Source organism: Ictidomys tridecemlineatus, chromosome 5, assembly GCF_052094955.1.
Source record: "Ictidomys tridecemlineatus isolate mIctTri1 chromosome 5, mIctTri1.hap1, whole genome shotgun sequence".
Classification (NCBI taxonomy): domain Eukaryota; kingdom Metazoa; phylum Chordata; class Mammalia; order Rodentia; family Sciuridae; genus Ictidomys; species Ictidomys tridecemlineatus.
In genome coordinates, this window is record NC_135481.1 from 95,280,207 (window position 1) to 95,307,201 (window position 26,995).

Sequence of the window (26,995 nt, forward strand, 5' to 3'; positions counted from 1 at the left end):
TGTTGGAGTCTGGAGGCACCGCCTCTTGATCCTTCTTCCCTAGTTCTTCCTCTTTTCTGATATCTGAAAAGAAAAGAAAAATTAAAAAGGGGAGTGACTCTGAAGAACCAGGTTCTTAAGGGGTGAGGGTAGGGGCAGGTGAACGGGGTTTTGAGGGCTACGCCAGGACAATCAAGTGCCCATGATGATGGGGTTCCAGGGTAGCTCAGGGGTGTTTGTTCAAGGCAGAGGAACCCAGGAAGTCAGGCCATCAGCTGCCCTCTGTAACATCTCGGTGGCCAGGGCACAGAACGATAGGTACATAATACAGATCAGCTGACTTGAGCTCAATGTGTGTCACCTGGGCTACCCTTGGTAGCCCCAGAGTCGAGTCCTGGTATGGTTCCCAGAGCCAGGCATGGGTCCTTCAGTTCCTCATAGGAGAAGAAAGCCCAGCCCAACTCTGATGGCATGTCACTTGTGGGTTTTTTTTTTTCTTTTTTCTTTTTTTCCTTTCTTTCTGCAACCTCATATCTATCTTCCGGCCACTGGCTGAGCAGGCAGGGCACGGCTGCCAAGGAAGCCCTCCGACATTATCCACCCTGACAGGTGGCTGCCTTGGCCCGCACCCCCACGCTCTGCTTTCAGTACATCCTGCACACCCACAGGCACCTGCCTTCTTCCTCAGCTCCCCGGTTTCAGTTATGTGCTGGGTGTAGGTGCGTGTCCACTGAAGAGTGTCTACTGTAGGGTCTGCATTTCCCAGCCTTGGGCTCAGGACCCCGGAACTGGGCTCTAGCATAAACCAGCAGGTATTTGGGGTGGAATTTTACTCTTCCCAGGTAGGAAACCTGGGGAGAGAGTCAGGCACACCCCATACCTCTCCTCCTGTAGTAGAGAGCAGCGAGGCTCGGGAGAATGTTCACAGGCTCTGGCTTCTCTTGCCCCTTCCTGGGAACCTGAGCAAAGAGTTCCCCCAGGGAGGTCCCTGCCTCCAGTAGCACTTGGAGAGTGTACCTGGAAAGGCATCGCCCGCCTGGGTACACAGGGAGCATTTTCTGTCCAGTACACTCCTTATGGTATTGTCTTCTGAGGTCCCAGGCCCTTTGAAAATGCTAAGGACATGAACAGACCCTGCTGTTCTAAGAAGGGTCATTAGGATGTCACTGAAGTTAGCCAACTTTCCTTTGATCAGAAAAATCACAAGAGAGAGAATGATCCTGACCCAGACTCACAGACGAGTTGATGATTTCACCTGCTTCTTGACCTGCCCTCAGCACCCCCCCCCCCACACCCACACACACGCACACACCTCCCCAGCCCTCGGAGCTAGTCTGCTCTGTGTCACCACTTGGAGCCCCAGCCTCCTGGCCACCAGCACCTAAGGCTCCTGCGCATGGGAGTGGCCAGGGGAAGCAGTGAGCAAGAGGCTCAAGAGGAGCAACTGCCACTCTGTACAAAGCCAGGGCTCCAGGTCCCTGGGATCCTATAGCCCCAGCCCCACAGCAGGATTCCAGTCCCTGGGGAAGCAAACGCCCCTCTCCCCACTGCTGCAAGGAGGCAGCATGGTTGCTCCTAGGCTTCTTTCCTGTCTCTCCCATCGACTCCGCCAACAGCTTTGGCTGCTTCTCTTTTCCCGTTTTTCGCCCCATTTGGCTTTGGTTTTTGTTCTTTAGCTGTGGCTGCTGCTGTTTGGAAACCACGTGTAAAGCTGAAGACTTTTTTTTTTTGTTTTGTTTTGTTTTTTTCTGTATTTTCTCCCTACCTTTTTTTTTTTTTTTTCTCCTCCCCTAAAGCCAGAAAGTGAGCAAGGTCGTAGAACTTCCCTAGAAAAGTTCACTCGCAGTGTGGTAAGTGGAGTGGGTTTTCTTCCCTCAGCGTTCTTCTGGTTTTGATTTTGTTTTTTTTTTTAACTTTTTTTTTTTTTTTTGTCTTTTCTTGATTGTCGTCGTCTTTGGGGTGGGAGGGACTCCAATGCTTTCCCCTCAACTCACCCCTTTTCTTTCGCGAGTGTCTGCAGCTTCTCTTCCAGGGATGGATTTGTGAAAGAGCAGGCAGCTCCCTCTGCAGAAGGTGCACAGCCCGACCGCCCAGCCTCAGCCTGTGATTGCTGTTCAGGGCTTTGAGGAGGAAGGGCTCCACTCCTCTTGGGACTGCGCGGTTTGTGCATCTTCTGCAGCAGCCCAGGGAGAAGGCCATTGAACATTCTGTGAAACAAATTGGCTCAGAACCATCACACATTTAAAAAAAAAAAAATCCAAATTTCCCTCTGTGAACTCTGACAGTCTCGCTGGTGTGGGTCGCAAGCTGATGTTGCTGTGTAGGTGGCTTTTGCTGTGTGCAGACAGTGGCCATGCTGCATGGGTTCTGGCAATGTGATCTAGCTGGTGTGTGTCTTAGTGGCCTCTGCATGAGTTCCGGTATCCCTTGCAGCCCCCTGTCAACCTCATTTGCATAGCGTGACTAAGAGAGGAGGGCAGTAGCCAAGTCCCTGCATTGTCCCTGGTAGTTTTCCAGGGAAAGGCCCTGTGAAGCTCCCCAGGCCCTGATTCTGACAGTAAGTAAAAACAGGCTAGAGGTTCACTGCCCTGTAGAAAAGTGGCCTTCCCTTATGCATATCCAGCTTAGGTAGAGATCCACACAGCTCCCCAGCAGAGAACCCATGGTAACAGATGAGAAGAGTTGATGAGGGGTCTTGCTGCGTTGTATGGTGGGGATTCTATACCATGGTCTGTTGAACAGTGCAGACCCATCTCCCCTTTCCATGTTGGGCAAGATTTGAGCACAGGACTTGGTGAACAGGAAGTACTCAATCCTGCTCATTCGCTGACTCATCAAAAACAAGCCACTGAGTTCATGGTACCCAGACTGCACCATTAACATCAAACTAGAAAAAAAAAAAAAAAACAAGATGGCAGTCAGGGAGCAGGGTTTCTGCACATGGGACTGGCCACATTTCCCTTCCCAAAGAGTGCAAACCCACTGAAGCTAATTTGTCTTGTTTCCCCACCTCTAAGAGGAAAGTCCTTGTAAAACATGACTACTGTATATGATTAGTATCCTTATTTCATCCTTTTAACTCAGATTCTAAGAATCCCAGGTTGAAAGCAACCTAGTCATTTGCCTGTCATAGCTGTATGCCTTTGAACTGCATTTAAACCTTATTTTGAATTCACTGGATATAGGCGCACAATAATTCCGGTAGATGGTAATTAAAATATGGGTGCTCATCCCTTCTCTTCTTTGATCTTTTCCTCTCTGTGGTCTTTCCTCATGAGAAATCAGAACATGCAGAATGCAAGGTCTGCTGGTCCCTTATCTGTCCTCATGGTTGGTTTTCCAAGGCCATGAGGCCTCCCACACCAAGAAGGTGCAACAGCCGTCAAGGCCAGGTTGATGGGACTGCTCTGCCCCACAATGGCTTGATAGAAAGTAGTGGGTACCTGTCTCTTTTGAAGCCTGGCTGCAGTGTCTGGAGCATGCTCAGGGATGTGGTTGACAAGCTGAGCATGTACTGTGGGCACCATGGACTCTCAGGTACATTGTGAAGAGGAAAAGCAGAACGTTTCTGGACAGGAAAGCCGTGCTCTTCAGGTTGACTGTGTGGGCTGAGGTCAAGAGAGGAGTCCTGGTACTTGGACGAGGTGCACAAACATCTTTAGGCTACTTTTCCTGAGAAGTGGGTATCAGAAAAGGCAAGAATGGCCTCCGTGAAGTCCTATGAGGAGCGTTTATTGATGTTCCTTCAGCTCAGAAGTAGTGTTGGCTCGGTGGTTCTCCAAGGTCTGTTAATAAAGCAGAACAAGAAAGCACCAGCCACCCTCCAAGAGTCTGAGAAGCACAGAAGTTGTCAGGGTGGGCTGGAGAAGAAAAATACCCTAAGCTCCTGAGATTCGGGGCATTTATGTGATAAAAGGCCCAAACTTCTAAAAATATAGTCCTTAATTCCCTGCTTCTCTTTCATGAACAGGAGACCATAATGAGTGGTGTATTCATATTTTGGGATTCTAGTGGTAGAGAGGGACTTCCGTGTTCTTGGGGTAACACCGCAACCCCACAGACACAGCTAAGTATGGGGACGTGGCCCCTGGCTGTAGGACATTGTCATCTCTCATACAACTCAAGGCTGGAACCTAAGAATTTGATCTCAACTGCCCCAGTGTTCTAATCCAATATAACCAACCAACTAGGTGCCTTGCAATTTGATAGGCATTCTCTGAATATGCTATATATAATGTGTTCAGTTTCTCTAAAAGACAATTTGCACAAATGTTTCATCTGCAAGCTGTCAAACTAAATGAAGGGCTAGCTAATGCCATTCCCCTGTTGCCAGGAAAGATGTTTAAGAAGACCATCTACTTCGTAGGGCTAATAATTGCACAGAGGCAGAGTGAAGCTAGGCAGCTCACAGGTCAAGGAACGAGGCTGACTCATTTAGGACTAATTAATGGTGGTGTGGGGGGGAAGGTGTTGATCCAGGTGTTAGAGAGCTCAGTCAGTCAGTCAAGACTGAATCTGGATCTATGACCCCCCCCACCCCCGAACATGCCAATACCCCTTCTTTTCTTGGTAAAAGAGAAAAACTGAAAGAACAAATTGTCCTTTCCAAGTCTCAAAGTGTACCATGTCATCTGTGGATGTGTCCCTGTTATATGAGATCCTAAGAAGTAGTCTGAGTGTTTCATTGAAACTTTGAGGGCTATGCTACTTTGGATGCAGAAGGGGTCTGGCCCGCCCCAGTAGAGACAGTGCTATGGGAGTGTCTCCTTCCCATAGAAATTTCATTCTAAGTCATCCAGGACTTGAAAATGCCAAGAAAATGTCTGAGAACCCTGTACCAAAATTTGCGTCATTTGGCAGACTAGAACCATAGAGCCTGCTTGAAACCCTGCTTTTTTGTTGTTGTTGTTGTTGGTGAAGGCCCAGGTTCAGAATCAAATGACTGAAAGTCCATGGCAAAGCGCAACTAGCCCATAGTATACTTTTATTGAAACAGAAAACAGGACTCCAACCCCATTGGTACCCAGCTGGCCAAGCAAAACACAGGCTGGGTTTCAGCCCCTACTTGACCTTCAGCTGTCCTTGTACAAGAATTACACACACCACTGTACATGGTGGCCTTTGTCATAGTTCAGAAAGAGCCGTGACACATAGTAACTGCTCTAGGTAGCACCGAGACATAGCCTCAGTCCAACTGAGCCTCTTTGGAGAAAACCTAGTATAGGAGAACTGGCCACCAAAGACAGAAGGTGTCAGAAGATCAAAGAAAGAGGTGGATAAATCTAGGGTCGTACAGAGTGCAATTTATTAGGTATTTATGGACAGTGGCTTGGGTGACCCACATCCCACACCCAAGGGCAGGAGAAAAGGGTTTATATACTAAGCTAGACAATGGTGTCTTTGATCCACTGGAATGTACCTGGGCTTTCTCAAAAACTATTAACATGTCAAATATCAGTTAAGAAACAGTCCAAACGTCACTGGCCAGCACAAAATGCTTGGCTGACTATCTTAACAACTTTGTTTATCCTGTAGGGATTAGAATGTGTGTTAGAGTTTACCAGGCATGCATGCAAGATGGTGGCCACAACCAAGATGGCTACAGTCAGGTTGAGCTGGATCTCTTCGTTAACCAGAGCCTGTCCCTCCTTTATCCTGCTTACTGGGGAGTTTCCTTTTCCAGTGCTATGAAATATGAAAACCCCAGCAGTAAACACCTGGCGAGCCATTGTGAGCTGCCTTTACATCACCTTTTGTCTTGAGTTCAGGTTCTTCGGTAGGCATTACTGACTGGACAGGGTGTACTTTTCAAATGAAGGCCCAGTCCCTGCTGCTCGGTCAGTACCAACCCAGCCTGCCAGTCTTTGCCGTCTTCCTGGTTTGTGGTTGACAGATGACAATGGGGACATGGAAAACCAGAACTGAAAAGCTTCTAGAGTCTACAGGGTCAACCACAAGCTATGGGCTGGGGCCTCCCCAGGGCCTAACTCTGGAGACAGGACCAGGGGAAATGCTTGGGAGGAGGGCAAGAGGAAGCAAAGGGCCCTTCGCCAAGCCACAGTAGCAGCAATGTGATATTCCCTTCTTGGATGGCTGATGCCATCTGGGGAGGACTCCCAGCTGGGGAGGAAAAGCTAGATAAAGTCCTCTGCCCCTTGGGCACCGTCCCATGGAAGAAGCCAGAGTGTGATGGCAGTTAAGTTAGGAGAAATGGCAACCTGAGTGATCGGCCTCCCTGGGCACCTCTGCTCACCTGAAACCCCAGCTGCCCTGTTGAGAGGCATCAGCTCTAGCCCGGGGATGCAAAGGTGGAAGACAGAATTGCTGGTGCCTGAGCACATACTGTGGGCCGTGGAGAAGAGAGGCGATGAGAACCAGGTGTTTGTCCACCTCCTGGCAGAACATGGAGGTTCATCTTTGCCAAGATGCTCCTTGGAAGTGCAGCAGCCAGGGCCAGAAGCTAAGGCAGCCTCAGCACATGACCAATGGCATCTCTGTCCTGCCTGCCAAGGGAGCGGCAGGAAAATCAGATGGGAACAGGAAGCTCTGAGCGCCAGCTGCTTCTCCCCCCTCTCTCCCCTCCCCCCCCCCCAGCCTAAAGCCAAGGGACAGGTACTGAGAGCCTGGGGTCAAGAGCTCACCCACCCACCCCAGGCAGCTCTGCAGGAAGAGACTTCCAGCTCCAGGCTGGGTGTTGACCAGAAGCAGAAGTCTGGGGCGCCTGGCAGGGGAGGGAGGGGGCAGGCAACAGGGCCATGAACCCAGCTGTGGCTCCTTCCCCAGGAGTTGTTTTCCCCTCCTCCTCAGGATGTTGTGGGGAACGGGCCAGAAAGCCCTGGCAGAATGTTTTCAAATACCTAGATGCAGCGGAGCCCCCGGAGGCTTTGACCTCAGTTGAAAAAAATCTTTTTCAGCAGCAAGGGAAAAATGGCTGAAAATTTTTACACAGGGTTGATTTTGATGCCAAATAACCCCTTTGGGATCTGAGATATTAATGCCAAACTCTCCCAGCCTCAATGAAGCCCTAGTCCTGGCTAGAGATGGAGGTGGACCTCCGTGGTGAAATTCAGGAAGCAGCCCCCAGGCAGCGTGTCTGCTGGCTAACTGGGTAGCCTCAGGTGGATGACTAGCCCTTTCTGAAACGTGCTTTTTTTCTCTGTATAAAGATGTGGATTAGATAAATTCTCTAGTCCCTTCTTCCTGGGGTGAGCTGCAGGTCTGTGCTTCTCTCTGCCTTGGGATTTCTGAGTTGAATGAATCATCCCTTAAGAACTGGAGAGAAGCTGCCTTCCTGCCCAATTAGCTACCTGATTCAAAAATGTCTGCCGGGCTTTGAGCCTGGAGAGAAGAGAACTGGTTCTATTTACAGACCTAGACAAGCACTGGGCAGGAGAACCAGGTGCCACAGGCTACCTACCCTCCAGGACAGGACCCACCTGGCAGGTGAAAATAGCCAGAGGACAGGGAGGGACACAAAGAACAGAACATGTGACACTGCCCTATCAATTGCCAGTTCTGGCCCCCACCCCTGTGGTCTGGATGCCCAGTGCTGTGTGGCAGGAGGGGAATTTTTGTCAGCTGGGTAGAGGGGCAGGCCCCAAGGTGGCTTCTGTGGAATCACCCCCAAGCATCATGGGGCCTGGGGGTCCTAGGAGGAAGGGAAGGAATGAAATGAGAGCTTTGGGAGCCTCGGCGTTGCTGCTGCTTACCTGCTACCACCCTAGCCGCTTCCCCAGGGAACCCTAGGCCAGCTGTCACTGTCCTGCATTAGAGATGAGGAAAGGTTATGAGTGACAGTGCTCATTGTGGTCAGTGCTCGGCGGAGGCTCCCCGGGTCTCTGTCCCTCTCTCTGTGTCCTGGTTGCAGGTGAGGTTTGGACAAACATATTTACTATTTTAGTTTTGTAGCTGAGAGAGGAAAACATAGAAGTCTACATTTTCATAAATGAACTCTAAATGTAAAACGACAGAATTGGCGTGGCTGGTAGAACCCGGTGGTGAAGTGATTCTCCACGGCAGGGCGTGGGAGGGGTGAGATTTTTATTTATCAGAAAAGATCCAGAGTCTGGTTGTCATTGAGGGGAGACCAGCTCCAGACCCTGCCATTCCTCTTGGAAGGAGGAACCCCCAGCTGTTGCAGTGGATGCTCAGCCTGTCTTCCCAAAGCAGCCAGAAATGCCCTTCCCTTCAAGAGTCCACCCAGAGAAAAACCCAGTGGCGATCCAGCCCCACTCCACACGCAGGCTCTGCGGGGAGCAGCTGCCCGCTGCCTCCCCCTGCTGGCCCTGCCTCGTCCCCCACCGGGGGCCCTCTCCTGCCTTCCCTGGACCCCAATGTGCCAAGCAGTCAAGTGAAAATCAAACTCCTCTGAGGCAGAAGGGCACAGCTGTGTGTTTACAGCCGCTGATTCAGATCCAAATCACGTATCCTGCCAGTCTCCCCGCGAGGCAAGCTGGGGGCAAACTGTGTGTGTGTGTGAGTGCCAGGTGGGGATCTATTTCGGGAGGTGACCCGCAGACCTTTGCTATCCATTGCCTCCTCCCCAACACCACTCAGGAAAGACATCCTTCCAGAAGGAGCTCTCCCTTTACAAGTGGCCAGCAGGGTTGTGGGATTTCAGCCTGCAGCCTCCCTGGTATCTGTCCCCAGGCAGTCACACAGGAACGCGTGGGCTCCCATCTGGCCAGGGACAAGGCCGAGGGTGAAGGTGAATGCAGGATGAACAGCAGGCAAGGCGGACCACTTGGAAACAGGACAGCCATCTCTGCAGAGGGCAGAGGACAGAATCCACCTCAATCCTGCAATAAGAGGCGTGAGGGAAAGACTCCCACAGATGGGAGCCAGGCTGCTACGCAATCGCAGGTCCTAGGAAGAGGACAACGCAGCTAGCGCCAAAGTCAAGAGGAGCCCCAACTCTGCCTGTTGCCCAAACTGGAGCGCTGAAAGGGAAGTCAGAGAAGTCAAGGTCAAAGGACCTGGAAGTCGAAGACCCCTGTGAAGTTCCCCCAAATGAGCCCCACAGTGAAAATAGCCAGAGTGCTTCCTTTTGTTAAGTCAGCGAATGAGACTCCCTGGTTCAGGGGGAGTCAGGAAAGACAACATTCTAGAAGGAGGACAGGGTCCATGTCCGTGGGTAGATATGATCTGTAAGATGCTGCTCTGAGGCACAGTGGGATTTCAGCTCTGAGATGCTTTCCAGAAGGCCAATGAGAGTAAGGAGGCTTGCTCGTGGCTCCTAATGGATGGGAAGAGGGGAGGAGAGTGGGAGTATGCAGCTACCCTGGCAATGTCGGGGCCCACATAGCTGTGGTTCTGCACACTCCCTAACCACTCGGACTCTGTGCCAGATGATAATGGGCCTTGTCGGAGTCATATTTGGGCAGGAACTCTCCAAAGCCCCCATGCCTGGCTTACTATAGGACGGTCACCCTATTATCGTATCCCTACTCCAGAAAATATGTTTGTGACCTATCATCAGTGCAATAAGATTGAAAATAATGTCACCAGCTGCCCACCTCTACCGCCCTGCCTTTGCCCATATTCAGGAAAAGAAGAATATTCACAGTGCTCAATGGTTGGGAGAGGGTGAATTAATCAATTCGTGTCAACCAGGAAGGCGATCTCTGATAGAGGGCCACAGGGGCCTACAGCCATGGTCCTGCCTTCTCCAGGATCCTCTTTTGATGACTTGGATAGAAATACAAATATACCAAGCCTATTCCAAGATCCATGCCCCGAAGGTATTGCTCATGAGGTAGATAATGAGATTATTTTTGAAAAGCATCTCTTTCAGCTGGAACGGTGGGTCAAAAACAGCCAGGTAAAATTTAACCAGATGAAATTGATGCTTAGAAATAATTCAACTCTAGGATGGCGTTTGTAAGCCTTCACTGTAATCCAAGTTAAAAAATCAGGGGTTATAGTTGACTACAAGCTTAATATAAGCAAAAGCAGGATGAGGCCACTTTTTTTAAAAAAAAAAAAGCAATTTAGTTTATGATATCGAAAGCAGAATAATCGAAGAAGAGGAGAGAGTTCTCCTGCTCTGCACTAATCTAAGCTACGCGGAGCCTTGGTTTAAGCCCCCATATCCCTTTTTACCCAGGATTTTAATAAACTACAAAAAATATGGAAGTGAATAACTGGAGTGAGTAAAGGGATGGAGGAAGCCAGGGACTGGAGGAGACAGAGATGTCTGGCCCCCCTGAAGTCTATTTGCATTTGTCTTTCAGAATGAGCGGACACTTCTGGATTGTTCCAGGGGGCAAAATTCTAACAAATGTGTAGATGATACGAGGAAAGTCACTGTGCTAAAGAATGTTCTCACGGTAGCAACTGCCCTAGCCATTGCTACCCTCATAGCAGTGGAATATGCCACCCCACGGAGCAGCAAGGTCCCCGGCCTAACATTTAGAAGCTGAGTGGTCAAAGATATTGACAAGCGGGTTTCGGCTCTGGATTCCATCATCTCTTCCGACTGGAATTCTAGGCTGCATTAAATATTGTGTTCAGCAGTTTAGAAGGTATGGAAAAAGAGAGTGGATTCTAGGGAGGGAGTTGGCTGAGACTGGAGGAGGGGCACCCAGAGGATTCAGATGAGACTCTGCCTTCAGGGAGCAAAACCAAATGATGTCACACCGGAAGCAGGGGAAACTGTCAAGAAGTGGAATTACTGCCCTTCACATGTCATCCTGGCCTTTTTTTTCCTCTCTCTCTCTCTCTCTTTTTTAAAACCATTTGCTGCTGCAGCAGCTGAGCCCTGGGCACCAGGGCTCTCTGCCCTGCATGCCTAAAATGAGGTCAGCAAATGAAGGACACAGGCATCCATTGGCACAGGGAGACTGGCCACAGCCTGCAGTGGCCATGTTCATGGGGCACCCTGGTGCTGGGTCAGAGGCCTGACCTGTTTCAGTTCCCATCCAGAAGGTTATTCTGTTGAAAGCACAAAGATGACCAAAGTCGTTTGCCTGTTACCCCATGCCACTTGCAGATTCCAGGTGGACAGGCTCCCATGTCAACCACCTCAGCCTGGTCAGGAACAGAACCTGCCCCAGAGGCCTCAGCCAAAAGAGGACTTGCCCTCCCTGGCCTCTGCTTCTCCCGGACCCTGCCTGGGGGACTCATCTTCAACCCAACTCCAGGGACGGGAAGTAAGGGCTTTCATGTCATATTCTTTTCAGCTGTCCTAGGAACCAACTTGATCGCGGATGACACTCCCGCCTCTCCCGGGCTTCACCAGGGCTGCTTTCAGCTCATAGCGGGATTGTATAATTATGGTGATTACAGCGTAAGGCTTTTTTTCTCTCTTCATCTTTTGCTTTCAAATTCATCGGGGCCTCTTATTAAACATGGCGATCTTGGTAAAGTCAGCAAAGTTTTAATAAGACATTTTTAAAAACTAAAGAAAGCCCCGTCAGAGTTGATGGTTACTGTGTTCTCTCAGACATTCCTTTAAAGCCCTGTCAGATGCAGTTAGTGCCTGGGTCTAAAAAGGGGGAGAAGGGGATATAGGGGACACCTGTACTTATCTGCAGGGCTGCAGAAGCATCGGATGCCATGCCTCTGACCTTTCTCTTTTGCACCAAGAGCATGGTGCATGGAACCTCCATGCCTAATGGGAACAGACAGACTGTCAAGCAAGGACAGGACACCCGGCCTGACCATCAGAGCAGATTAAGTGGAGAAATGAAGACGAAGCATCCAATACAAAACTCAACCCAACCTTGTGATCTACAGCACAAGTTATAGGTGGATTCTACCCTGGATGATGCTGGAAGTTTCCAGGGCTTCCATCTCTCTACTATAGAAAGGAATCAACCAGCAGCCTGTGTGGATCAGGATCCAACGGTCCTGTGGTTGGTGGAGGCCTCCTTGGTAATGATATGGCTTTAGACCCCATTATTTACTCTCCTCAATCATAGCTTTCCTGAATAATTCCTAGGTCTATAGGACATCATGCAGACCACCAAGAAGGAGTGTGAGTTGGGTGATGGCCACCAGAGCCCCCCCCATCTGCCCCCCAGCAGCTTTGTCCAGGTTTGGTGTCAGAGTTCTCATCATGTCCATGTTCCCCAGGGATGAAAGAGGCAACCGACAGGGAGGGCGTCTTGTTCCAGCAGGAGTGTGTTTTTGAGACACCCCTGAATGGGCCACTCTCATGGGTAGCTGCCCTAAGCCATCTAGATTGTTCCTTACCCTGACTGTCGCCAGTTACCTGCAGTTTGTGTCACCAAAAAAAAAAAAAAAAAAGGAGCTGGGTTGTGACTGAGCTGCCTCAACCACCTCAAGCCAAAAGTCAGAAATGTGGCTACAATATACCCGCCAAATGCAGTCACCTCCACTACTGAAAATGACCTGCTGCTTTGCCTCCTGAGAACATTGTCCCTTTCGTGCCCACAGAAATGCAGACAAGTGAGCTAAGTTAGAGACAGGCAGCCCCAGTGGAATCCCTACCTGTCCACCTGGTGTTGGTATAAGACCCTGGGGACAAGTCGCTCACACGCCTACTGCATGGAGTACATGCCAGCACTAAAAGAAAACATGACAGTGTTAACTGTCACCTCTGTCATGCTGAACTTATAGTTCCTTTTTTTTTTTTTTTTTTTTTGGTGGTTCTGAGGATTGAACCCAGTCCCTGAGCTATATCCCTAGCCCTTAGCTGGTTCTACTCCAGCTCTTCCTTTTAGTTGTATGACATGAGCAGCAAGTCAAAGCCTTAGTTTCCTCATCCATAAAAGGGACATAGAGCAAATGATGATGTGGGAAAAAATTACATAACGTGCTTAGCAGACTTTGCAACATATGTGCTCAACAAGTGTGACTCTTAGTCTCATTTTCATCATTATGATGTCATTTGCAATCCAAGCTTAGCTCTTCACTTATCACCTTGTTTAATTTCCGACAACACTCTGCGAGGTGGATATCACTGTATTCATTTTTTTGCAGTTGAGGATGGGCAAGTGGGTATCTCATTATGACAATATGTACAAAGTGCATTTTTACAATGATTGACATGGCAACTACTCAATATATGAGAGCTACTATTAGTGTCCCAGTTTACAGTTGACTCCGAGAGCTAGTTTCTCTGTTTTGCTCAGGAATAGGGGGACACTGGTGCCCAGCAGGCCAGCTTCTGTCCTATGACTGATTTCTCATGGCCCCTAAGCATGTCTCAGGTAGCCTTGGGAGCTGTAGATCCTATCAACCTGGAAAATAGAAGAACCACAGGTAAAATGTTACATATGTTGCTCGCCAGGAACTGGTATTTGGCCTCCTACTTAGGTTCAGGACTCTGTGAAGCCTTCTGCTTCCAGACACAGATCATGAATGGTTCTATCCATGAAAACAGCATAAAATGCAGTTTTCCAATTGTAGCCCTCTGTATGACAGCCCCATTCCCAGGAACGCTGGCCTCTCAGCTGTCTGCCTGCCTAGAGCCACCCTGGGCAATCTAATCTCACTAAGTCCAGTTGCTCCCTCTGCCAGATAAACAGAGGTTTCTATTTTTTTAAGCCACTTATTACATAGCAAGGTTGTTGGAGGAATTTGAAACAAGTGACAGGGGATGCTTTGAAATCTCTCAACAAACCAGACCCCTGGTGTGTGTACTCCTACTGCCTTCAGCACTGACAGAAACAGCAGAAAGGCCATTTGCACTAAAACGAGTGGCTTTCTCCTGGGGAGAATTTAGGTTTTGAATATGTATTTTGAGTAAATGCTTTAAGTTTGCAGTCAAAGATCATAGAAGCTGATGTAAAACCCCATAGCCAATCACGTGGCTGCTTAGGCAACTTGCATGAGATGCTTACGTGAGTACCCGTGGTGTGAACATGCACATGAGCGTGTACACCTGTGTATACACCTGTGCACAGGTGTGTGCACAGGTGCGTGTGCCACCTGCCTGATACACACCTGGTGTTCAGTGTATGGGAGGTGTGTCGCCATACACTGCAGAACTGCATGTGCCTCTGCTTGGACTGCATGCCGCTGCAGCCGTGTGCCGGGGCAGGGGCTCCTCTAAAGCCACAGGTCTTCATGGTTTCAGCTGGATAAGTTATTCTTCACTTCCCTTCCCCAAAACACAATTGCCTAGTGCTGCTGGCGCAGAGTCAGAATGGCCGCTGCATTTCACCCCCGAGGTGGCTTCCTTCCAGCAGTGGGTGAGTGATCCCCGCGTCCGCACGCTCTCTAACCTTGGGGATCCTTCTGCATAGAAGGTGCTCCAAAATCCAGCAGAGATGATCTGTCTGTCTGTGGCCTTGGCTCTACCCACAGCTCCTGTTCTCATCCCATGGTCCCACAGACAGTCAGCGGTACCCATTTCTTGGTGTCTCTATTTTTTTCTGCCCAATTTTGCATTCATGATTTTTTTCCTTTGGAAGAAACAAGGAGCTGAGGAGGGTCCAGAAACAATGCCTGTCCTAGGAACAGCGTGCAAATAGCACCTTAGTTATTGATCCTGTTGATCACATCTTCAGATTTCCATTCCCTAGCAGAAGAAGACAGAAATGCCCACTTCCATTCAACAGCAGCATCCCGAGGCTTTGTCTCCCAGCTAAATCTTCCCTTTCTTCTTGCTCTGAGAGCCCTGGGTTAAGTCCTGCAAGAAACCTCACATTTCTACATACTAGACCACCAGCAGAGAAGAAAGCTGAGAAACTTCCCATCCACTGTCCCACAGGGACCCAAAACATCTCAGCAACATGTGGAAAGAATCTGTAGGGAATAGGGAAGTAAGCAAGTTCTCTCTGCAGCTAGGAATCCCAATGACTCAGACCCAAAAATGCTGTTCAACCTGTTCCCTGATTTTTTTCAGTTACAAATGCATGTCTCCTGAATGCATCCTGGTGGTAGGAAGGAGAGGGAAATGAGCCAGTGCTCTTTGCATATGCATCCTAATGAACTTGAACATTCACTGCCCTTTTTTGGAGGGCAGTGGGCAGGGGGGTCAGAAGTTGACTGCCTGTGCTTTCTAGCTCTGCCTTAGCTAACTTAAGTTAGTGCACATGTTTGCAGGATAGGATAGAGTTAGAATCCTCATAGGTCCCTTGGAGAATTGTGGGCTGCCAAACAAGTAACTTTCTTTAGCTGTAATGTCCACAATATCAAATAACTAAACTTCAGCTGCACACTCTCCTGTAGTCATAGTCAAGGGTTACTTAGTTGGGGGAAAGTAGCATCAAGTTGTTGCCAATAGCAACACAGTCATGTGTCTCTTTCCTTGAGTCTTTTCATCTTGCCTAATTTGGAGTGAACCAGCACTTAGATACCGAAGTACATTTGGAGAGGAGAGAGGAAGAGGCAAGCATTGTGTGGGCCACATGCGGGCATGCTACTGAGGGGCTCTGCAAGCAGAATGCATCCCTCCACTCCCAAGGCCACTAAGTATTGACTGCAAGCTGAGGGTAGAAAGGGCAACGGGGTTTGTGCAGTTGGGACAAGTGGAAGGAGAGAAGAGAGATCGGGTGGGAAAGTGGGCATTTTCACTGCAGGAGATGCAGAGTAGCGGGGACATAGAAAGGCACAACTTGGGAAGGAGGCCTGGGAGTCTGTGCCTGGGCATTCTGCCACCAATGTAGGGCTCAGCTGCTGAGCTCTTGCCACTCCTGGCATCCCTGCCTGGTTCCAGATTTGTCCCTGCACAGCTGGAGAGACCAAGGAGGAAGGTCTATCATAATTGACCCAAACTGACAGGCAGAAGTTAACCTCGGCAGAAAGTCCTGTGAGTGGTGAGGCCGATGCGGGCAGGAGTCAGGGATCAGGAACACCACCCAGGGAGGATGTGTCCCCGAATCAGGCACTTGACCTAGAATGGTTTGAAATTGGGTTAGTTCTAGTTGCAATAAGGCCACTCTGCCTGGCCCACCTTGGAAAGGTACACGTCATACCTGCTTACTGTCCTGCCTGGGAGGGGTAACTAGGGAAGATCCCAGAGGCAGCGGGCACTAGTAACACAGGGCGGTAAAGAACAGCAGCTTTCCCTGACCTGCCCAGCAGTCCCTGCTAAAGATCTGTGTGCACTCCGCCACGGTGACCTGCAGCCCAGCTCAGTGCTGTGACCAGAAGCTCCTCTCACCAGGCTCATAGCCAGAAGGGGGCACCTCCCCTGTCACAGGATTTCCAAATGTGGTGAGAAGCCCCAGGCAGAGCAGAAGCTGCCTGAGATGGGCAAGGGTGCTCAAGAGCTAAAATCTCTTTCTCACCCTGCATTGCCCCAAAGCTGGCACAGTGTAGGTGGGCCAGGGAGAGATCTTAGACCCTGAGTGTTTCCATCTTCCTCCTCCCTCAAGTCGCAGCCCATGCAAAGCAGGTGAAAGACTTCACAAAGGCCAACCACCTGGGCTTGGCCACAACTAGCTGTCTGCTCTCAGGCAAGTTCCTGGAGGTGTATTTGAGTCCGTTTCTCGTGCACTTAGTGGGATTAAAGGAATATTTAAGCAGCAGGGGTGTTGTGGACATTAGCTCAACTGTTTGTCAAATGCCTTTTTGCTTGACATGCAATAGCTGCTCAGAGGTCAGTCAACTGGCACCTGTCAGCTAACCTGTGTCCCTGGTGATGGGACCATCCCCATCCTGCTGTCATCAAAGTCTAGAAGATTTGAAGAGAACACTTGCAAAGGGAGGTACACAGGATATCAATGTCACTCAGTTGGGGAAGAGTAAGAAATTCAAAAAATAGGTCCTGGGGGATAAGGAGATACATTGGTCCTTTTACATTAATTCAGATAGGAGGGCTGGCAACTTGCTTTTACTAAGTTTAAAATTTTTAAATAATAATTTTTTAAAAATCACTGGTAGGTATTGGAGCAAGGTATCTGAACCTGCTTAGGGTCCCAGTGACATTTTGTGGGGGAAATTGCTTTCAGATAATGTGACTTCCAGGCAAATTCCATATTCCTACCATTTATATGGCAAAACCGGGTTGTTTATACCACTCTACATATGATGGGCTGTTTCAAAAACAACCCATGATCCTCTTTCTTATTTTTAAAAACAAATTCAGGTTTAAGTATACGTGAATATATAGTAATTTTTTCAGCCAGTGAAGTTCCTGTTATTAATTCGATTTTCACCATCCCTTGATTTTTTTTAAAAAAAGGGGGTGTTGTTTTATGTTTGTGCTACATCTTATAAAAACTCAAATAAAGAGAATATTTTAAAACAAAATAAAATGCCCTTCAGCCCCTGAGAGAGATCAGAAGGCTTGGTGAGGACCCAGGAGAAATACAGACCCCAGGAATGAATCTTGCCACAGGGCTTCCGCCCCGACTCGCTGCTAAAGGGCGAGACGGCCAGAAACACCCGCCTCTCCCTTCTGATGCTGCTCTGGCCGAGCTCTGCTGTGGATCAGCCGTGTGTCATGTCTGACTTGTCCCATTACCCAGTTTTCCCATTTCATCCACACCACCTTGCTTCACAAGATGAGTAGGGGGTGATGGGAGATGGAGAGTTGGACACGTTTTGCAGCGATTCTGTATTAAGTATGGATTTTCCTGCCCCCTCTGCCAGAGTTCCTTAGACCCCTAAACCATCCCAAAAGGATGTCCCTCTCTCTCCCCAGTCTTAAGCATCACGGAGAAAGGAGATGCCATAAGCCTCAGACTTACCATTTAAACTGTTCCTTTCGCCTTGCTCAGCGGGGAAGGGACACCAGGAGCACCAGCCCTCAGAGAGTCACCTGATGAATTTAGGCAGGTCTTTTCTTCTCCCTTCACCTTCTGAATTCAAGCCAAGACTCTTACCTTTCTGCCTGGCTCTTGAGTTCCAGACTGCTGTCCTCAGCTAGCCCTTCTAAGTTGGTACTGTTACACACGCACATCCTTTATGAATGTGAGCATGATCTAGCCACTCATAGGTCACCTTCAAACTCCTTGAAAGGACAACCCATCTCCAGAGCCTCCCAATATTTGCCTGATGAAGTCACTTGGTGAGCCCTATTCAGCAAAACACCTTTTTTCATTAGCATGGATGGAAATTCCTGGGCCTCACACCAGGGGGATCCATGTGGATCAGTGGAAGCTAGAAACAGTGTTCCAAATTAGTTTTGTTGCAAGTTCCAGTTCCCTTAGCAGAGGAATCTGGGTTACTCCCATACTGGAGGAGAAAGCACTGAATTTCTCCAAAGGCAAAGATGGGCTCAGCAACTGAAAAAGAGTAAGAAGTGGGAAGTTCCCAGGCAGAGATGTGACAGCTGGGATCCCCCTCCCAATCTTTCTTTCCTCCTTTTGAGGTGTAATTACATACGGTAAAATGCACAGATCTAAAATATATGGTTCACTGAATTGGACAAATGGATACACCCATGTGATCTACACCCTATCAACCTAGAAAATTCCCTCCTGCCCCTTTCCAATCAGTCCCATCCCTTTTCTCCAGAAGCAACCACAGTTGATTTCTATCCTCAGAGTTGCTCAGATTTTGACCTGATGCATTTGAGTTCTGTCTCTTTGGTCTTGGGTCATCTGAACAAGAGAATCTCATCAGCAGTTCCAATATCTTTATTCCCTTACCATTGAAAAGGGTTCTCGCTGAACCCCTAATGTTTGGCTCTGCTGCCCCCAGTATGCCATCTGATCCCCAGGGCTACTCTCTGAGCCCAGTCCTATCCCAGTCCAAGAGTTTAGCACCAGTCTCGCAGGTAAGTAAGTGGCGGAAGTTCTTGGTCACGGGGATTGTGCATGCTTTGTTGATTAATATCTGAAAAACGCAATGCACAGGGCCACAGCATGTCCAGCAGCATGTTGATTTTCCTTAAAGCCCTGCACAAAAGGGAGCAATTCCTTTTGTGTGTTTCCTTTCAGAAACAAAGGATTCCATGATCGCCTTCTTCCAGGCTTCTAGCCACCGAGATGGCCACAGAGCTGAAATGATTAGTCAGTGTGGAGGGTGGGAATTGAACGTGTGGGTGTTTGTAAACCTAGTACTAAGCCCTGTGGTCCATGAAATTGAAGGATCCCAAGTCCTTTTGGATTACACTTTGCCGAATGTCTCCAAGGTGAAAAGCACTTTGACTGTATGCAAAGCTTTGGTGTCTCTGGAATGTACCTTCCGCAGCTCGGTTCTTAATCACCGTATATTTTTTCACTTGGACAAAGGCTGCCTGCTAATAGCATTTTCCACCGCACTCAGCTGCTTCGTTCAGCGACGCCAAGGCCCTGGGCTGAGCTGGCTGCAGTTTCCTGGCACCATGACCCATTCCCAACTGACCAACACTGAGGAACATCATGCATTCACACCCTGAAAAAAAAAAATGCTCCCTCTGTAGCTGTGCAGTTGCCAGACACAGGCGGAGTTACCTCTCCCCTTCCTGAGCAGTTCCTTTAGAACCATCCAAACTGGAGGCAGGGATGGAGGAGAGGGGAAGGGAGAAAAGAGCCCTAGGAGTGCAGGCAGTACCCTCCTGTCTCTGGGCAGAACAGGTGCCTCAGGAGCTGCCTGCAAGCCCCCAGGGAGATATCCACTGGGGCAGCTCATCTCTGAGCACAGGTAGCCTCTGCTTAGATTTCCCTTTGATCCCTGAACACTACAGGAGACTCAGCTCTTCAGAAGGGAGGCTGCTGCTGAGCTAGTGGGATTGCAGGATCTCTTCCCCCAAAGCCCTGGGCCAGGCAGGCATCTAGCCATGCCTGCGTCCTGCATGATTAACTGCCTCCCAGCCCGAGCCTGCCCTCACTCACCCAGGAGGTCACAGTGTAGCCAGTAGATTGCAGCTGGGCTGAGAGGCTTCCCAAGCTGCCCGGAACCCGCATGACCTCCATCTTTAGCAGCAGAACTGGCATTTGGTAAATGCGTGAATGCAACAGTGGGGAGAGGGAGACAGAAATGCCAAGCCACAGCACCTGGATTGATGAGAGGTTTGGAGCAATCTCAGGAATGGCCCCTGGGCTGGTCACCTGCACCATTCACCTCTGAAGTCCTGGGAAATAGAAATGGGGGAGGGGAGGGGAAGGCAGTTACAGGCTGGTCACAGGTCTTTGGAGTCAGCTGTGAGGCTGAGCTCCTGGACTATGGTAGGAAAAGATTAATTAGCAACTCCAAGCCCAGCCCAGCTCTGTCTGTGAAGCTGGGAGGAGTTAAGGTCAGGGGTGCCTTGGGGCCAAATTCACCTAGAACAGATAAGACACATCATCCTTCAGAAATAAAATATCCAGCCCCCTCTCCAGCCAAAAATGACCTCACTAATGAGGATGGAGCTGCAGTGAGGGTTTGGGCAACTAGTGAACCTGATTTTCCTTGTCTCTAGGCTTTGAGCATACATATTGGCAAAAGACACTTATTCAGAAGAGTTGAAGATTTTTTCCCCCATATCTGCCAGTTAAATCAGAGCCCCAAAAGCCATGTATAGCAAGCCAGAACATACATATATTTGGGTACACCCTGTGTTGTTTGTGGTCCTGGTGGAAGATAGTTGGGAGAAGAAGGAGGAGTTGGTATTAGGGGTATAGCAATAAGCAGGACCCAAGAGGAAAGCAGAATTCTTTGATTCCTTTCATAGGAGCAGGGATGGGATGAGTGATAGGGGATGGAGGAGCTCACCCCAGGAGGTCCCTAAACTCACTCTGTCCCAGTGTGGACCCCCGAACACCTTCCCATGCTTCCTGTCTTCGGGCCTGCACCAGGAAAGCACCTTCATTCCCAGGTGGACCAGCTAGATGACAAATGCCTCACCCCACACTCCATGTAAGAAAGGTCACTGAAGGAGTGCCATTGATCCCAGGGACTGGAGGGGAGGCCTTCAAGGCCAGCCTCTGCCTTCTAAGAGCTATTGTGGTACCTAACCTGCCCTAGACAAAGAAGTAGCCATCCTGCTTAAAGATTCTCAAAGACTGATACAGAAACCCTCCAGGATTTTTTAACAATATGATTTAAAAAATCCTTAGCCTAGTATAAACGTACCCTGCTGCAGGCTAAGTTTAGTGTATTTTAAGATTCAGATAAGGTTGTTGATGGGGAGTGTGGGCAATTTTTTTCTTTTCTTAAGATAGGGTGAAAAATGAAGAGTTTTTGTCTCACTGGCAAAAATAGGGAATGAAAGAAAGGGGGAGGGGGAAAGAAGAAAAGAAGGAGAAGTAGATGCAGGTTTTCCTATAGCTCCTGAGGGCACTGCTGTTTCTGTCTAAGCACCCATCTGTGCCATCAAAATTCTCAGCCAGCCTGGCTGTGTCCCTCTGTGGAGACCTAAGCCAGATGACATGTTGTCCTGCATCCAGCTAACTCCAAGCCTGTGTTGTTCATTTTTAGATATGCCCATTATCCATCAATTCATCAATCAGCAGGTTTATTGAGTACCCTACCAGGCTTCACAAACCTGATCAATTTTTTTTAATTACATCCAGCTTACACGCAGCCAAGCCCAGTCATCTAGATGAGCTTCCACACCCTGCTTGGAAATGAACACGAGGAACTGCTGGCCCCTGCAATGTCACGACCAAGCCCCCCAGCCCTTGCTGACAGGGGATGGTCTGCTACCCTTTGCAGATGGCGATGGTGTCGTTGACCCGCTGTCAATACTGTGATGAGTTTTGCGTATTCTCCTAGACGCGTGATCTATCCGCTTGGGTCCAGCCCCACTGTCTGGACCTCTGCCCAATGAGATATAGATTTCTGAAGAGGGTGGGCCAAGGAACAGGTGCAAACTCTGTCAAGGGAAGTAAACAGCAACTGATCCTCGTTCATCTGCTCAGCCTCCCTTTGGTGTCCTGAATCCCCTCTCAAACCAGAGGCTCCTCAACCATGTCCCCAGGACATATAGTCAGTTGGACTCTCCGGGACATCTAGGCCTCATGCACTGGGCCTCATGGTCCAGTGTATTATCTTAGTTTTTGAGAGGAATGGCCACATAGGTTATAAGCAGAGACTTATAGGCTTCCTGACATGGGGCCAGCAAACTCAGCCTCTGGGTATCACAGGTGGAGAGTTGAGACCATAAGGAGACAGCAGGAGTCCACTGTCCTGGGACCTTCAGTGGTTCTGAGCCTCAGCAAATGCCCCTGTCATTTTCACAGTCCCAGAACCCATCCCCAAGAGGAGCCAAAGCTTGTGTCTATCCTACATTTCAAGCAGGATTCATAGATCTTCTGTGTTCCCAAGACTAATTTATTCATTTCTAAGTCACCCAGATCCATAACCACCATTTATTTGGATCAACCCACCCTTCCTGACCTCAGTACTCCCTAATCTACCTTTTCCTCCTATCCTGCTTGAATAAAATCAAGTTCAGGGGCAGCCCCCAAGCATTAAGAGGTGCTCTACCCCAGGGTTTAAATACCTAGTTCTTTGGTAAGTAAAACTTCTACACTCCCCAAAAGTACCAGCCACACACCCTCACTCCCTGAACCCGCCCTGCAGTCCTGGCTTTTCCAACTGTCCCCAGTTAGGATTCCCATGCTAGAGACCCCAGTCAAACTGGTCAATCGGGTTGGTGAGTTGTTTGGCCTCTATGGCTTGGGCAGCAATTAATTCATCTGTCTGGCTCTCTGTCTCTGTCCCTCTGTGTGTGCGTGTGCACCTGTGCGTGCCTCTGTGCCTGTCTCTCTGCAGGGAAAGTCGCTGGCGGGCAAGCGCCTCACCGGCCTGATGCAGTCCTCCTGAGTGTCCCCACCACAGGGCCAGGGCCCGGGCCCTCAGAGCACACGGGCAGGCGGCGGCGCTCCACATCTGCGGACAGAGTTTCCTTGCGGGGAGATTTGGTCACTGTGAAGGAGAAAGAGTGAGGGCCATGGAGGGCGATGGTGGGGAGACTTGGTGGGTGAATGGGGACACCAGGAAGCGTCCACAGACCTGGGCCAGCAGGGAGAGGCTCCTGTTTGCACCCTCTTCCTTGTACAGTTGTGCGCCAGCACTCCGTCTACTTGGAGGCCCTGTTTCTAACTGAGTCAGGAGAGAGCAGCTCACGGGATTCCTGTCGGACTATCACTTGAGATTATATTCTTATTATCCTCACTCCTCCTGCTGCCTGGGGGAGTCACACCCGCCAGCACATGCAAGAGGAGCCAGTGGACCCTGGGCACGTCCAGTATTATGCATCGCCCCTCTCTGGTGCCCCCACAGGGTGCACCTTCGTCACAGCCACCATGACCCGCCCCAGCCCCCCACCCTGACTCTGTGGCCACCTGGGTATGACCAGCCAGCACCAGGCACAGCTCCCACATAATATGTCCAGATCCTGTTTTCAGTGCGAAGGCGACCTCACCTCACCTGCTTTCCACCCACTTTGAGACCAACTTTCAAAGAGGTCTCCACGGGTGCGGTGGCAGCCCTTGGGTCCCATCAGATGTCTCAAGGGCCCATCACTGGAGGATGGGAGAGCACTGGTGCAGATGGAAGAGCATGTCGATGAGCAGCCATGGAGGTTCTGATGACCATCTTTTAAGAAAATTATTATTTCATTTTTCCTGTCTTTGCACCCTCGCTCCTTGGTTTGTTCCCTCACATTTTACTTAAAATAAACACGGCCGTGAACTTCAGGGGCCATTGGGATTCTCCCCTCTGGCAGCCTCAGGTGGAAGCTGGGAGGGCTCCGGCCCGGGAGGTGGCCAGATTGAGACCTGGAAGCCCCTAGCTGGTGGCATTCTGGTACGCACAGCCAGATCCTTGCTGGGTCAGGCGTCAGTTGTTCCTGAAGCTTTGGCAGAGTGTGCTATGGCAGGTCCAGGCCAGGGCCACGTGGTTCCCTTCCCAGTCTCAATCTGAGGGCCAGCCAGAGAGCACCCTGTTAAACAAAGCCTGTCATCTAGGAGAAAGCAAAGTCTGAGAAAGATCCCCTGGGTTCCTTGTGTGAGTGTGCACGTGTGTGTGTGTGTGTGTGCACGCGTGCGTGCGTGTGTGCGTGTGAAAATGACTTTGCCAACGTGGCTGTGAGGACGTGTATATAGAGCACCAAGTCAGGTGCCTGACACATAGTAGGTGCTTAGCAAATGGTAGCTAATACTGTCATCGTCGTCACTGTTGTTATTGTGATACCCACGAGACCTCGGGCAGAGCTGTATTGAGCAAGCTGTTTCTGAATTCAGACACTCAACCACCCCTACCTGCTACGACGATCCTCCTTTGATCTATTTTTGGCCACAGGTGAAAAAGAAGTCTCCCTTGGGAGTGTATAAACAGAAAACATAGAAGGAAAAAAGTGATCCTTGGTGTTTCTTTACTCATGCAGGAAAATGCACCAGCTGGTGACCAAAGGCTCATTGGATCGCCATCCCAGCCTTCTGGGTGCTTCCCTATGACCCATCTTTCCAACCCCCAACCTCCGAGTCCTGTCTTTATCTGCTTCCACACAACCCTGTCCCCAGACCCCCACTCTCCCATCCCTCACAATAGAGCCATCAGGAACATTAGGAGTCTCCATTATGGGGTATCCTCATGGGTTCTTCCCTCCTGGCTGTAGTTCTTGTCTCTTCAGATACAGGAAAGTAAAAAGATGACATGTGTGGGCTCCTGAGAGAGTTTTCAAAGGGGCAAGACAGACCCAGATTCTCGGTGGGCACACCCACACTCTCAGCACCAAGCCCGGCACTAGCAGATACTTGGTAACTACCTGAGTAAATGAATGTGATGAAGCCTTATCTCAATGACAGGGTCTCAAAAGGGGCCTCTTTCCACTTCTTTTAAATCCCCTTTTTATTTATACGCACTTCCTGTTTCAGAACAAAGTTATGGTCCAAGTTCATTTGCACCCAACATTGTCCCAACTGTGCTGATAGGGAGGCGTGTGGACAAGGAGGGTTCCCAAGCAGTGGGCACCTTTGTACCTTCAGTTATTCAGGGGAAGGGGTCTGGCTGCCTTCTGCCCCTCCCACAGGCTGCAGAGGACATCCTAGGTCAGGCTGTGGACAAGGCAGGGTCGGCTTCCTGGCCATGACTTCTGCGCCCCTTCCTTCCCCCCAACTCTTTACTGTTGCTCCTGAGCTATGCTGGCCTGAGAACTGACCTTCACCATGGAGGACCCTAAAGGGCCCATCCAGAGCCAGATGGACTGTGGCCCTGAGATAGAACAAGCTCAAGGATTCTAACCACCTTGGGGACATCCAGAGGGGAGGACAATGACAGCAGAGGCTCCACAGAGGTGAGGATACCTCAGATGGATTCAAACCCAGAGCAATAACCCCCTAATCCTCACCTTTTTTTTTTTTTTTTGGCAGAAGCAGGCATGGTCCTGTGACCACCACCATATGTGCTCCTCAGTAGATCCAACAGGGGAAGGAAGGAAGTGGGGCAGGCTGCTTCACCCAAGTTTGCCAGTCCAAGGCCAGCCTACCACTCAGACCTTTTAATGCAAGGATTTAGAAAATCGAGTCTTGGTCAGTTCCCCATTGGTCTGGTGGACATGGCCAACATTCCAGGCTAGGTTAGAGGTTTGAAGGTAGTTCTGTAGCCAAGTAGATCCTCTGTCCCATCCTGTCCCCTAAAACCACCTGAGCTTCCCTGCCTGGGCATGGCCTCTGAGCCTAAGATGCTTCCCCCTGAGGGTTCGCAGGGTAAATATCATTTTGATGGACGATGGCCAAAGTATCAGGACAGCCTTATCAAGTGACCACCAACCCCTCTAGGCAAGACACACGGGCCCCAGGGATGAAACATCTGAATGAATTAACCTTCCCTGCCTGGGAAGAGGACAACAGGTATAAATGCCTAGTGGCAACCAGATGGCCTGAGCCAAGCAGCTGGAACTCTCTAGGTTGGGGGAAGGCTCCTGCTCTCCCAGAAAGTGATGTCCCAACTTTGTCCTCCTGGGAAGGTGTTACAATACCGCAGAGGCCCAGCTGCCAATGCAATTGACTGGGCCTGGGTTCCAGGTTCTCCACTGCTGAGTGGTCAGTACCAGGCCGACACCTCAGAAGGGCCTCTTGCAACTCTGGGTTGCTAACTGACTAGCTGAACATGTAGGGACATGCTCAGGGGTGCTCCCCTATCAGGATTCTTGGTATGTTCAAACTACCTCACCAACAGGACACTGACCCAGGAGCCTGCCTCCCCTCTGGCTCCCTGGCTGGTTTTTGGAAATGGATATTTTTCCTAAAATGCATCCCTCCTGTTCTGTTCCAAATGCACAGGCTTCAAAAGCCACCACCAGGAAGCCTTCCCAGAAGGTAGAAAGGACTGAGGGTTATTGGTCTTTGGGTCTTGCAGAATGTAGAAGCTGGGAAGCCCTGGGCTGGGGGAAAATAATGTGCCATCACTAAAAAGGATCTGGCTGAGATGAATGTGTAGCAAGGACCATGAAATAGTCAAACAGTGGCCAAATTAATCACTAATAACTCGCCACAGGAACCTCTGAAGGGAGGCCTGTGCTCATGTAACCATGGCAACAGCAGACGCCAGCAACTTACTCATTAGTGCCACCCAGTAATAAGGCATCCCCTGGGCAAGACCAGGGGCCATAAAGTAGCAAAGTAGCAAATGTAGCAATAAGGGGCCCAGGGCCCCAAAGGGGCAGGGCCTAAATTACTAGGGCTTAGCCCTCTCCCTAGCCCCTGTAAGGGCTCAGAGCCAGCTGCTGCCAGCTGTCTGGGGAGAGGAGGCCCTGCACACCCCAGGGCCTGACCTGTATTCTATGCCCACTTACTGCATGATCATGGACACATTGGAATGGCCTCCTCATAGTGCATGTGGTTCTCATTAGTTTATTTTTCTGGAATTGGGGGATTGGACCCCAGAACCAAACAGGCTGGTAATAGTTTTAAAATAAATGACTTGAACCCACTACAATCTAGCTAACTCTGTGTGACTCCTTGATTTGGCTGTTCATTGGGCAGGATTTATTTCTAAGGGGAAAAACAAAAATCTACCATTCCTCCCACCCTCTACCGTGCCCCGTTATCACATGTGTGTGCTCCTGTGCAAAAAGACACACACACACACACACACACACACACACACACACATTCTGTTTCCCTCTTGCTCCCAAGGATGCTAGGCAGCTCAGAGAAGCCAGATCATTCTGCTAGGTTGGGATAGCAGCGTCACCAGAATGTTGAAGCCCCTTCTTCCACCAGGGTGTCCCTGGCTGGGTGGTCTC

At 49.8% G+C, this 26,995-nt stretch overlaps 1 protein-coding gene and 1 long non-coding RNA gene across 8 annotated transcripts in view; one reads left to right on the top strand and one right to left on the bottom strand.

Annotated features, from left to right (window-relative positions):
- Window positions 1-26,685, top strand: part of Rgs6 (regulator of G protein signaling 6) — a 586,626-nt gene extending 559,941 nt beyond the window's left edge. For 4 of the 7 annotated variants that reach the window (XM_040275504.2, XM_078050459.1, XM_078050460.1 and 1 more), the window contains exons 17-19: window positions 1,776-1,829; window positions 14,072-14,138; window positions 22,519-26,685. In XM_040275504.2, the coding sequence (XP_040131438.2) occupies window positions 1,776-1,829; window positions 14,072-14,138; window positions 22,519-22,691 (294 nt within the window). In that variant the 3' untranslated portion in view covers window positions 22,692-26,685. The remainder of the gene's footprint in view (window positions 1-1,775; window positions 1,830-14,071; window positions 14,139-22,518) is intronic. The other 3 variants (XM_078050462.1, XM_078050464.1, XM_078050463.1) reach the window with 2 other exon arrangements.
- On the bottom strand, window positions 12,853-20,827 carry LOC144377875 (uncharacterized). The gene is made up of 3 exons (XR_013439109.1): window positions 19,656-20,827; window positions 13,891-19,215; window positions 12,853-13,184 (listed from the first exon to the last, which is right to left on the bottom strand). It is a non-coding gene; the product is annotated as an uncharacterized LOC144377875 (long non-coding RNA).
- Window positions 26,686-26,995: the final 310 nt, after the last annotated feature.